Source organism: Lutjanus erythropterus, chromosome 8 (genome assembly GCF_056507025.1).
Source record: "Lutjanus erythropterus isolate fLutEry1 chromosome 8, fLutEry1.hap2, whole genome shotgun sequence".
NCBI classification, from domain to species: Eukaryota; Metazoa; Chordata; class Actinopteri; order Lutjaniformes; family Lutjanidae; genus Lutjanus; species Lutjanus erythropterus.
In genome coordinates this window covers 32,048,278-32,061,286 of record NC_139324.1, presented here as the reverse complement: position 1 = coordinate 32,061,286, position 13,009 = coordinate 32,048,278, and the positions used below count along the sequence as shown (strand labels likewise).

Sequence of the window (13,009 nt, the reverse complement as noted above, 5' to 3'; positions counted from 1 at the left end):
TGCCAGTCTTAACCCATCGGGAAACCATCCAAACTAAGTCCATCTTGAACTTTCTTCAGGCCCCACCTGGATTTAAAATAGTGACAAAGCAATCAATTAAAGGAAAAAGTGGCTGAGGTACAGTGAAGGGGTGGAGTGGGAGGTAGTGGGAGTACAGACGGGGTGAATGGCGACAGAAGGAGGACGCAGAGGAGGGGCTGGGGTAGGAGTGGGTGTGGTAGATCTACAAATAGCTCCGCTCAGTGTCTGGCATCTCTTCACTTCGTTTCTCTCCCAGTTGCCCAGTGGGACAGTTGGGTCTCAGCACCTCCGTCCAAACCACAAACCAACCGAACAGTAACTAGCCATGAGCAAGTCCTACTCCTCTTCAGCCCAGACTGCCTCCTCGTACCGTCGCACCTTCGGCTCCGGCATCGGCTCAACCCCAATGTCCTCCCTCTTCTCCTCTGGTGGAGGTGGCCGCAGCTCCGCTTCAAGCCACATGTCCTCCAGAGTCTATGAAGTCAAGAGCAGCAGCCTTCCCTCCTTCTCCAGCTACCGGGTGTCCTCTGGCGCCGGCGGAGCAGGGTATGGCTCCTCTTCAGCCATGCGCACGTTCTCCGGAGAGAAACTCGACTTCAACCTGGCCGATGCCATGAACCAGGACTTCCTCAACACAAGGACCAATGAGAAGGCCGAGCTCCAGCACCTCAACGACCGTTTCGCCAGCTACATCGAGAAGGTGCGTTTCCTGGAGCAGCAGAACGCGGCGCTGACGGTGGAGATTGAGAAGCTGAGGGGCCGCGAGGGGCCCGGGCGCGTGGCTGAGATGTATGAGGAGGAAATGAGGGAGCTGAGGAGGCAAATCGAGGCCCTGACCAACCAGCGTGCCCGGGTGGAGGTGGAGAGAGACAACCTGGCTGATGACCTGCAGAAACTTAAACTCAGGTAGGTTAGAGGATGATGAATGAGTGGATGGACTGATCTCTGTGGAATTAAGATTTATTATTTTAAAGCTGGTGTAAAGGAAAAAAGGAGTTTTTCTTCTAAACACATTACACATGTTAGAAAACAGTTGGTGAAAACATGTAAAAAGACTGAAAGCTATGTAGTACTGAATTGTGGAGTTTTTTCGGGCGGAGCTGAAACGTGGCTCGGTGACAGGCTGGAGCCATGGTCGCCCAACACTATACAAGCCTCACGTACCGACACACAAACGACACTGCCTCCCCCACCCCACACCCTCCCTCACGGTCAGTTATGAGTGCGCCCTCAGTGACTCTCTCAGTCCTGATCAGCCCAGCAGTTCACTTCAGCTCACTTCAGTTCCATTAACCTCCATCAGCTACCATCCTGTCACCGTCCTCTGGCTCCGGTGGCTCAAACAGGTCTGGACATGTCCACTACAGCTGCCACACAGAGCGTCTATGGTGTTTGACACCGAAACAGTGGACTGGACACACCCCCAGCGTTTCAGAGCTCGGTTTTTCATGACTTTGAGACAGAATATTATACACTTAGCGATTTTTTAATCATTTAAAAAATCATATATTTACTGTTGCTTTACACAAACTTTAAGTGTAAGTTTATAGACAACAAAAGGACTTTGACTAAGAATCAGAATAGTTTAGACATGGTCTCGGTCACACGGCACTCCTTTGATTGGGTACAATTGTCTATATCAGGACTTCTCAACCTTTTTGGCTTTTGACCCTTTGAAGTAAAGCAATTTCAACTTGCAAAGCCTTGTTGTGGGTTTAATATGTCTGCACACCTGATAAAACTAAAATACAAGAGAAATTACTGAACAGAACGCTACAATCGTCTGTTGACCTATCAGGTTTTTCTTGTAACCCCTTGGAGGGATCTCAGCGCCAAGGTTGACAACCGCTTGTGTAGGTATCAGGAAAACAGGGTTGCTGGACATTACAGGAAGATAGAAAATAAATAAACTGTACACAGGAGAAGAGGGAAAGTGGCAGTTTTATTAGTAAATACAATGAAAGAAATAAAAGCAGAACGTGCGACATGCACTGATTTCCTGAGGGCGTCTCTTTTCTTATAGAGAAAAGGGAAACAACAAAGTAACAAAGGAGAGATTCGAGGATAGCTACACTTCAGTGACTGTTACGGTCCAGCAGCTTTGTACAAAGGTGTTTTATAATTTATTCACAAGAGACATAAGAGAGGAATATGGAGACAGACAGAGAGACAGACGGACAGACTTGCAGGCTCATAGGAATTAAGTCGAAGCAGAGAGATAGAGTTTCAGCCAGACAGAAAGAGAAGCAGACAGACGGAAATGGACAGATGAGCACACACAGCCTGTTTGTGGATTCATAGTGGGAGTAAAACTAAGAAAAAACATTTTAAAAACTCGACAGTCCTCCCAATACTCATCGCATGTGTGTGTCTGTCTACGTGAGAGAGAGACCTGTGATGTGAATGTATTTCATAATAATCTATTTGTAGCCACTAGGTCACTTCTTTGAATTTAGACTTCCTGTCACAGCAACAGCAAGCAACATCACTTAAATCAAAGTGTATAGAGAAACGCACACACACTTACAGGCACACACACACACACACACACACACACATTCACTTCTCACTTTCTTTCCATCAGCCCCTTTTAAATTGTTGCCTGCGGCATTGAGTGAAGCTTGCCAAAGCACCTGCTGCTCCCACTGAGATCAAAAATACACACAGAGACCGCCTGCCTGCCAACAGTTACAATGCATGAACACACACACGCGCACATACACCTATATAATGTCTGCAGACTTTACAGATAACATCATTATATACTGTAAAAACATATTTATCTTACAAAAACATGTTTTCCTGCAAGGCACCTGCTGTACCTGCAAAACACAGATAGTGAATAACAGATATAAACAGATATAGCACATATTAAAATATTACTGGAAACTGTGCTCTGCAGAAGCCTTATGGAGAAAATTAGATATGTTCAATATATTGTACAGTGTAGAGTTCACAAGTGCAAAGTAGCATCCAACAGTACAAGTCTTGGGATCCTCTGTTAGGAAACTTCAACAACTTCATTTCCTGCATTCTAATGAATTTTCTGAACCAGTTTGTTCCTGTTCTGCTTTTCTGGTGGAAATGTCTGTATCAATGTAAAGGTAAAAATGAAGTTCAGGTGACTGGCGATGAAATATAATGGGATATAATGCAGTAAGACTCTCAGGTCATTCTGTATTTCCTTAAAATACTCGTTCTCCTGTCGACTAACATGTAACATTTATTATTTAATAGACTATAAAGACGAAAGTCAAATTTAAATGTCCCAGGCTGTCAACAAATCACATAACCTAGTGCCATTCTTAGCACATCTTTGGACAGCTGCTTTGTAGCTAATGCTAAATTAGCTTCTCTGCTGCTAGCATAGTTAGCTAGCAAGCTTTAATTATAGGCAGGCAACGTGAAGATTAGTTGGCAAACAAGCAAACAACAGTTCTAAAAGGAAACCCCAAAAACATTACCGAGTGGCTCGTTCGCTGCCATCAAAACTCAAAATTCCTAATATTGAACTTCTTCCTTTCCCTTTCTGACTTCTTCATAGTTAACAACTGTGTTCTTCTTCTATTTATGTTTTTTGGCAACCATTGCATTTGAGCTTGCATACTGTTCTGAGGGATTTTTGTGTCTGTGAGTCACATTCAAATGGTTCATCAATATAAAAGTACAACTCTCAAGTTTTTACTGGGGGACAAATGCACATATTCTAAATATTTAGGGGGTTGTATCTCCAGCTTCTGCACAAAATCTATGCCTACTGCCATTTAAAGCTGCAATGTTGCTTAAATTCACATGTAACACACCGTAGAATGAGCAGAAATTAAAAGACACCTTTGCATTTTGCAAACATTACATACATACCTTACATGCATGCATTTTTTTTCTAGATTTGCCATTTGCTCTGGGTGCATAGTGAAATGCTAATTCTGGAAACAGCACCAGCCAAGGGCAGACCTCTGTTCTTTTCTCACTGTTACCCTTCTGACTCTGACAGCAGCTGCGCCACAGCTTTAGCACGCAAACAGCGAGTGCACAAAGTGTGCTTATGTGTGGATACAAATAAAAGTTTGGCTATGATGTGTCATTGTCTAGTCAGTTCTATTCTTGTAGATTTACCAGGGCCCCCAAAAAGAGCAGGGAGCAGAGGGTTGAAGGAATGAGAGGTGGTGACTAGTTTATCTGTCTAGTAATTGGTCCCTGGGGAAGAAGCCATCATCTCAAAAACAGTAGCTGTGTTCGTATCCATTTGTGTTTCAACTTTCTCTTTGCTCTTTTTCTGTCGTTGTCTGCAGACTGCAGGAGGAGATTCACCAGAAGGAAGAGGCTGAGAACAACCTTTCTGCTTTCAGAGCCGTATGTCTTTCCATTTCCATAAAATCACACCTTTATATCTCAATCCTCAGACATTTTATCCTCAAAGCCCGAAGTAGAAAGTGAAACACACCGACCTTGCACAATTTTCCTCTTGTCTCTCACATCAGTAACTTGCTTACTCTCAATTTCTTGCTGTCCCTTCACCTTTTTACCATTTGTGTTTCTGTGTCTGTTTCCAGGATGTCGACAATGCCACTCTGGCCAGGCTGGACCTGGAGAGACGCATTGAGAGTCTGCAAGAGGAGATTGCTTTCCTCAAGAAGATCCACGAAGAGGTCTGTTGATCTGTCTATAAATTTTGTCAGCAATCAGGCCACCACACCTACAGTATGTCTAGGTACTATGTATGTCAGTAGGGTGGTGTGTACTGTATCATATAACAGCTGTGTGAAGTTATACTGTAATATTAGATACATGTGAGCCTCTGCAGGCACGCAGCTCTTCAGGATCCAGTGTTTCACACTTAAACACATGTTAAAATATGTTTATTATGCACATTTACACACTCTTACGCACATGTTTACTCTTTATCCCTCTACATAATTTAATGATTTTTGCATAAATCTCTTATGCAAAGCAAATGCCATGAGTGCAACAGACACACATTCACCCACAGACATCAAAGGACATACCGAGACACACACACTCAGACACATGTCAGCTCAGTTCCTGTCATTTTGTCTTCTCTGCCTCAACTTCGACCTCTCAGAAATGCTGAACTGCTGATTGGTTGAAGAGAGCATGTCAGCTGTTGTGCGTGTCTGAATGTGTGTGTGTGTGAGGGAGAAAGAGTGTGTGTGCATGTGAACAGATGCTAAGCTATTTATATCTTTTGGTTAGAGCAGAGGACAGCTGAGTGGGCCCAAAGCTTACCAGTTTGAAACCTGTAGTTTCACTGTGTTAAACCAGCCTGGTGCTATTCTTGATTTCTAATAATATTGTAATAGAACCACACCAATATATTAGTCAGTGGATATTATTGGACTGACAACCCTTTCCTGTCCTTAGCTTCAGAATCAAGTTAGAGAAGTTTTAGGTAAAGAACTTTGCTCTTTGTCTTTATGAATCCCACAAAATTCATTACTTTCTTTATAACATTTCTGATTCCACGATACGATACATTAAGATACGATACAACGGTCAAGAAATTACACACAGATTAACCATATAATACACATATCACACCTTCCACAAACGTCCAAAAATACAACAAACAGTCAAGACAAATATACAGTGTCTATGACATTATCTCCTTTGGATTTAGATCTCATTCATCAGCTCACTGATTTTTGTTTATCAGCAGGATACACTGATGTATAAATAGGTGATAAAACGATAGTGATATCGATTGGCAATAAACACGTTATTAATAGCAATAAGAAAATAGTTTGGTAGATTCACTTAAATGCACTGAATGAAAGCTGCGCCCCAGCTCATAAACAGCCAGCCAGATCTCTTGATAATGGAGCGAGCTACACAGCGAGAGAGACACCACATCCTGGCTCATAAACAGTCCATTTTATCCCTTGGTGCTTCAAGTGAGGTGCAGACAGCCGATCAGTGTTGTTTGGCTGCCTCATCAACGCGTGAAAAACAGCATAGAGTTACATGTGAGTCAACAAACAGCGTGAGAGACACGTGAAACAACGGCGTGCAAAATGAGCGCAGAAGAAAAAGGACAGTTCGTCGGTGTGATGGCTTTTTGGAAGTCAGACAACAGATGTCAGAGGTTCAGGGGCTTGAGAGAGCTCAGAGTAGAAGTGCTGCTCCTTCGCTGAGAACAGGACGTCATGCTTGGCCTGCTGCCACCACAACCCGACCGCGAATATGAGATGATATCAGAACACCGTTGTGTGTAACCTGCAGGAATACTTTCCAAACTAACACCAGTGATACAACAAACTTATTTCATCACCTTAGCCACTTCCACTCTTCAGAGTACACAACATGCTGACAGTCACGAGCTACATAATCAATAATTACATGACATGATCAATAAATTCATACTTTCACATTTACCGATAGACTTTACAGAATTGTCCAGGACTGTGTGACATAGTTCGACAACCTGTTGTCTTTAAATGGTTGTGTGGTCATAAATGTGATGTTTTGTTGTTGTTGTTCACTCATCATCCTCCTGTCACCTTGCAGGAGATCCATGAGCTGCAGAGCCAGATGCACGACACTCAGGTGCAGGTCCAGATGGACATGTCCAAGCCCGACCTGACTGCCGCTCTGAGGGACATCCGCCTGCAGTACGAGGGCATCGCCGCCAAGAACATCGCAGAGGCTGAAGAGTGGTACAAGTCTAAGGTAAGACGCACACACACATACGTACAACCAGTCGGACACACAGAGATGGCCTCCTCCTAAAACCTCCTCCTGTCTCTCCTCAGGTGTCTGATCTGAACCAGGCCGTGAATAAGAACAACGATGCACTGCGTCAGGCCAAGCAGGAGAGCATGGAGTACAGACACCAGATCCAGTCCTACACCTGTGAGATCGACTCACTCAAGGGCACCGTGAGTATTAATGACTGCAGCATCTACTTGCTTGGCAAAACACTGAGACCTCAAAAACAGGGAGGATGTCAAAACAAAAGTGGGGGGAAATTTGAGTTTCACACTGACTTTTAAAGAATGAAAATAACAAAATTATAAGTATACATTTTTTGGCAAGCACGTGACCTACAGCCCCTAGAGTCCTGAGACCTTGTTATATTCCAAGGGTTTTATCTAGAATCACTCATGGGGTTCCACCAAGAACATTTTCATATTATGGTGCAAAAAACAATGACGAGCCCTTGGTGAAGACGAGTTCTTCAAGGAATCCTTGAAAAACCCTGTCTTCTAAAATGGGTTCTTTGGACAAAAAGGGTTCTTAATAGAGTACTTTCAAACAAGGGTTCTTCAGAAGCAAACGGTTGTGAGTAGAACCTCAGCCATTCAGGAAGCACCCTTTTGGAACCCTTATTTCTAAGAGTGTACCGTGGGTGTCTTTCTTAATAAGCATACTCTTTCTATTGCTTTCATTCTGTTTTGGTCCCACTTCTAACATAATGCCTCTGGTCCCTGCAGAACGAGTCTCTGCTGCGCCAGATGAGAGACATGGAGGACCGCATGGGCCGCGAGGCTGCCGGTTACCAGGATACTATCACACGGCTGGAGGCAGACATCGCTAAGATGAAGGTATTTATCTTTAGTCTATGAACCTCCAGTGGGAACACAGCCTGTGTTCGGAATTTTTTTTATTCTACACATAATCTTTGGTCTTCTAACTGTGTTTTTTCCAGCTGATTCTGTTTCTTTGAGCAGACATAAAATGTTTCATGTATCTATTTAAAGGACGACATGGCTCGTCACCTGAGGGAGTACCAGGACCTCCTCAATGTGAAGATGGCCCTCGATATTGAAATCGCCACCTACCGCAAGCTGCTGGAGGGAGAGGAGAGCAGGTGTGTGTATGCTTTAGATTCACATGTGACAGGCTGTCATAACTTGACATTTTTTTTTATTTATGTGTCCTTTATTTCCAGCTTTTAATGCTGAATTTTGTGTTCCTCCTTTTTGTAGGATCACCACCGCTGGGCCTGTCCATTCTGCTTATTCCTCCATTGGATTCAGAGGTAGCAGGAACAGCGCACAATCTTCTCCTCACATATAAACACCCACAAAACCCATTTTACATTCCAGATGAGTCAATGGGGGGATAAAAACAGCTAATTATAGCCTGTGTCTGTATATGGTAGGCGCTATTCTGAGGGCATTACATGTTGCTGCATGTACCTGCAGTGACACCTTCTGACCACTGTGTGGCGATGTATGACATGTCAAAAACCTTCATGGCTCTCCGATTCACAGGAGCAATCATGAGCAAGCCACACATCAATAATCACACTACTTAGCCCATTCACTTGATGTATTAACAGCACAAATGTGCAATTAATCTCTGCCAGTACCTTCCCTCCTCGCTCCACTCTGCGGCTGCTTGAAAGACAACAATGAGCTGTAATTAAAGATGATGTATTAGGTACAGCCATGATTCATTAGAGCCATTGATTTTGAACAGGAGTTTGGATATTACATCTTTAAGTGGCAGTCATACCAGCTCCACAGACTGTTTCATGGCTATCCCCCCTCCCTAAATGTGCAAGGAATGCCACAATGCTGCTCAAAGCTAATTAAGCCTCTAAGACTGGGTTGCACCAACAAGGATTAATTTTTAAACCTGGTTAAATTATGGTTTAACTTTAACAATGTGTTGCACCAAAACTTTAAAGAACCTAAAATTAGGAATGATAAACTTTAAACCTTTTTTCCCCTCCAAATCTAATTTCTGTCAGTATTAACTTCAAACTTACACTTTAGGTGGTTTAACTTTTAAAATAGCTGATTTTTTTAGATGGATTGGGGAAAACTTCCTCGAAGAAAGTTAAGGGACAAACTCAACTCAGCTGAGTTTAATGATTCCCTGCAGAGCCCACATGTGTGAGCTAACTAGCAAACAATGTCAGGTTTTGTTAACTTACTTTTTGCTAGCTAGAAAATAAAATAGCATTTTTGTTTTTTAACTTTTTAGCTTTTAGGTTTTGTTAAGGATTTTATACTTCCCTTTCCCTCTTTTATACTAATTAAGTCACAACTTGCTTTTATCATTTTCTTTCTTTTAATTAGGGTAAGCAACCATCTAAATATTGATGAAAGCCTATTTAATGTTGTTTTACATCAATAAACTTGGATTTACTAAATGGAGATTAGCCTTTAAGTCTGCAACAGAGCTCAGCTTAATTTTAAATCTGGATTTACTCCTTTTAAACCTAGTTTTGCTAAATTTAAAACTTATCTGAGACCGAATCCATCTTTGATGTTGTGTGAACGTGTTCTTACAGAGACCAGTCCTGAGTCTCAGCATCAGCGCTCCTCAGAGGTTCACTCCAAGAAGACTGTTCTCATCAAGACCATCGAGACCCGCGATGGCGAGGTTTGTGAACACACATGAACACGCACACTGACGCACACAGTGTATTTATTAGACCTATTAAGAGATAAGATTAACAATTCTCCAACTGAATCATGTTGATTTATTATATTCTTATCCAGATGAAGTATTCTATGAGCCAGGGCGCTAGTGCCCAGTCTGTAAGTCTGGGTCCAATATACCACTTAGCTTTTACCATCTGTTCACTGCAGGCTGAAGCAAACTACAAGATTTACTGAGAAAATAACACTTGTAAGGTTTGATAAATTTCTGTCACACTTTTTACTTCCAGCAGTATATAAAGCGATATTGAAATCGCAGCTGCAAAAACATTTCTGATCCCTGAAATCTTGTAGTTTGCAACGACCCTGTGTAGAACCGTAGAACGCTCCACACTGGCTTCGATAAACAAGCGGCTTCGCTGTTTCCCCGCCTGCACAGCACTTCACTCCAAACACTACCTGCTTCACTGTTGATAGAAAATACTCTCACCACATATTAAACACACTGCGGCCCTTTATGTAGATAATGAACGTGTGTTTTTTCTTTCGTCTTGACAATTTACAGTTCCTCTTTTCTCCTCCACAGGTTGTCAGCGAGTCCACACAGCATCAGCAAGACATCATGTAAACCGGAGGAGGCATCCTTAGACAAACTATATATAATAATACATTAATTTGAAAAAAAAAGTACAAAAATCTACATTTTCCTACCACTACTATGACAATTTATAAGCTGAGCCTATTTTTAGAAACAGGATGTTGACCATTTCAGCTAATTTAAGAGGAAACACAAAATTATACAAATGAATGCAACCAGTATCTTTAGACAATGTACTGTAAAGAAGATAGATGCAGTATGGAGGCACAATGCATTGCCTCTAGCCTGGTTTTAAATAAAGGTCATTCCAGGAATTACACTTTATTTTTATGACTTTCCTTCTCTCGAGAACACATGAATTTGTCATATACTCTGGCGAGAGTAAAGTTTCAAATGAGCAGCAAGGCTTTGTGTAGCTGTACTGGCCCACAGCGTCCACAGGCAAGTCTGCACGACAGATCAACGGGCCTAAAACACCAGGGTCAACATTGTGATGCACATATTCCAAGTCTTTCTGTGCAAATGTACAAGTACTTGCTTGAGAGGGGCTTTTGTTTGTGTGACTGATTTAAGGAAAGTGAGATGTTGGTCTTCGGTTTGAGAAACGTCAGAAACGCAAACATCTAACGGAAAAAAAAAGGAACTCAGTCATGTTTGAAGTTTGAGCTGAATAGCATGTGCTGGGTGTTTGATTGTATGACTATGGGTGACCATGTTATGCTTCACAGTGCCAAGAATCTCAAATAAAGACATTTGTTATCACCATCTGTCACTTAAGAGTCAGCCGGTTTCTTATGGTTTTGATGAAAAGAAAATCTTTGCTTTTTGCTTTCTTCTTTTTAAGGGACAGTTTACTCCAAAATCAAAAGTACATATTTTTTTTCTCTGGCTTGTAAATACTACTTAGCAAGCTAGATTGTTTTGGTGTGAGTTGCATAATTTTGTAGATATCAGCTGTAGAGATGTCTGCTTCTCCTGAATATAATGGAACTCGATGGCACTCAGCTTGTTGTGCTCGACGTGCCAAAAAAACAAAGCATTTGAAAATTCTCTCTCCAGTAATCATGACCCAGTTGCTGAATATAATCCACAGACCTTGTTGTGAGCAGTTTCATGAAGGAACTACTATATTTCTATGGTAAAATCTCCCATAACTACTTTCTTCCTGCAGTGGAATCTACTGGAACTACCCTCTGTCTACTAGAAAGAAAGTAGTTCCTACTTTAGGAACTGATTTCTGTCAATGGTAAAATCTCCTGGAACTACTTTCTGAATGCAGTAGAATCAACTGACAATCTACATGACACTGCTCACAACAAGGTCTGTGGATGAGCACTTTCATGTAGGAACTACTTTCTTTCTATGGTAGAAACTCCAGGAACTACTTTCTTGCTGAAATAGAATCTGCTGGAAATACTTTCATTCTACTAGAAAGAAAGTATTTCACACATGAAGCTGCTCACAAGGTCTGTGGATGTGCAATTTCACGAAGGAACTACATTCTTTCTATGGTAAAATCTCCCGTAACTTTCTTCCTGCAGTTGAATCTGCTGGAACTACTTTCTTTCTACTAGTACCTACATGAAAGTGCTCAAAACAAGGTCTGTGAATGAGCAGTTTCATTTAGGAACTAAATTCAGTCTACACTAAAATCTCCTGGAACTACTTTCTTAATGCAGTAGAATCTACTGGAGCTACTTTCTTTCTGCCAGAAAGAAAGCAAAGTAAACTTTCTACCAGAAAGATAGTAGTTCCTACATGACACTGCTCACAACAAGGTCTGTGGATGAGCACTTTCATGTAGGAACTACTTTCTTTCTATGGTGGACTCTACAGGATCTACTTTCTTGCTGAAATAGAATCTACTGGAACTATTTTCTTTCCACTAGTGGCTGTGTACCATTGGATAGAAGGCAGACATCTCTACAGCTGTTATCTCCAAAACTCAGTAACTCGCCCCAAAACAATCTAGATGGATCAATAGCGCTACATGCCAGAAGGAAAATATGTATTTTTGATTTGGGGTTGAACTCTGCCTTTAAGCTCTAACCATTAACAGTCCTCACATGGCATACATGCCTTTGCATTGGTCCTTTTATGAACTGTTTCTACCCACTGCATTCATCATCTGATGTGAGCAGCAGCGTTAGCTTTCTAAAATGATACTAGCTTCTCCAGCCAAGCGTGGCCGTCTTCTGTTAGCATTTAATTCATTCTTATAAAGAAAATAGGAGATGCGGCCCCGTTGAAATTATCAGTAGCAGAGCTGGTCTTTGTGCAGGGAAAAGTGAACAATGGCTTGTTAATGAGCTGGCTTCGCTCCTGCTTTGTTTCCACAAGAAAGCAGATTAGCAACAGCAACAAAAAATTATATAGACTGTGCAGTTTGTCTGAAGTCACTGGACTGAAAATGTCAGCAGAGATAAAAAAAAAAAAAGTGGGGGTGGAGGAGGAGAGAAAAGAAAGACAGTGAAAGCAGATGAGAGAGAGGGAGACTGTGAGGCTGGTTCAGGGAGAAAACAAGAAAAAGAGAGGGTACAAATATAATGAAAAGGATATTTAGAGATGCAGCAGCAAAGAAACAAGAGGCAGATTCAGCCAGAGATAATTAGGCAGAATAAAGAAAGAAGCACAGAGAAAATCGATGTGAGAGGAAGTCATTTCATGGCTTTTGCCAGGAATTAGTGGAACTTTCTGCCTCCTTTGGTGTTTCTTCGCAACTGCTGTCAACGCCAACCGCTTCCCAATCATTACAGGTCAATAAAAGAGGGCAGCATGCGTTCTATTTCCTTCGGATGAAATCAAGTTTAACTCTGTGACCTCTCCTCTATCAGCTGCTGGAAGAACATGTTGTAGGCATTCGGTCGTAAAAATAATTTTAATTGTTACATGCAGTTCCCCGTTCGTGCTGCTTAGAGCTGTTTTTGTAGAAAACACTTCTGATATCCTCATTAGATTTGTATTTGACACTCAGTGTACAAGTTATACCATTTGTTCTTACATAACTGCTGCTCTGCTGTTTGTTATTAAGCTGCGA

The 13,009-nt window shown here is 41.9% G+C and overlaps 1 protein-coding gene across 1 annotated transcript; it reads left to right on the top strand.

Moving 5' to 3' along the window:
* The first annotated feature begins 253 nt into the window (after positions 1 to 253).
* On the top strand, positions 254 to 10,744 carry desma (desmin a). Its single transcript, XM_084725320.1, has 10 exons — positions 254 to 927; positions 4,314 to 4,374; positions 4,575 to 4,670; positions 6,547 to 6,708; positions 6,792 to 6,917; positions 7,473 to 7,583; positions 7,740 to 7,849; positions 7,968 to 8,020; positions 9,284 to 9,375; positions 9,961 to 10,744. Exons 1-10 carry the CDS (start codon positions 347 to 349, stop codon positions 10,000 to 10,002), a joined length of 1,434 nt encoding a protein of 477 aa, XP_084581446.1. The 5' UTR covers positions 254 to 346; the 3' UTR covers positions 10,003 to 10,744.
* The last annotated feature ends 2,265 nt before the right edge of the window (positions 10,745 to 13,009 follow it).

Excerpts from the sequence above, each read along its gene's own strand:
- desma (XM_084725320.1), top strand. The coding sequence starts at position 347 with ATGAGCAAGTCCTACTCCTCTTCAGCCCAGACTGCCTCCTCGTACCGT. Across the intron at positions 928-4,313 it reads CTGCAGAAACTTAAACTCAG|ACTGCAGGAGGAGATTCACC; the intron begins GTAGGTTAGAGG and ends CGTTGTCTGCAG. Across the intron at positions 7,584-7,739 it reads CAGACATCGCTAAGATGAAG|GACGACATGGCTCGTCACCT; the intron begins GTATTTATCTTT and ends ATCTATTTAAAG.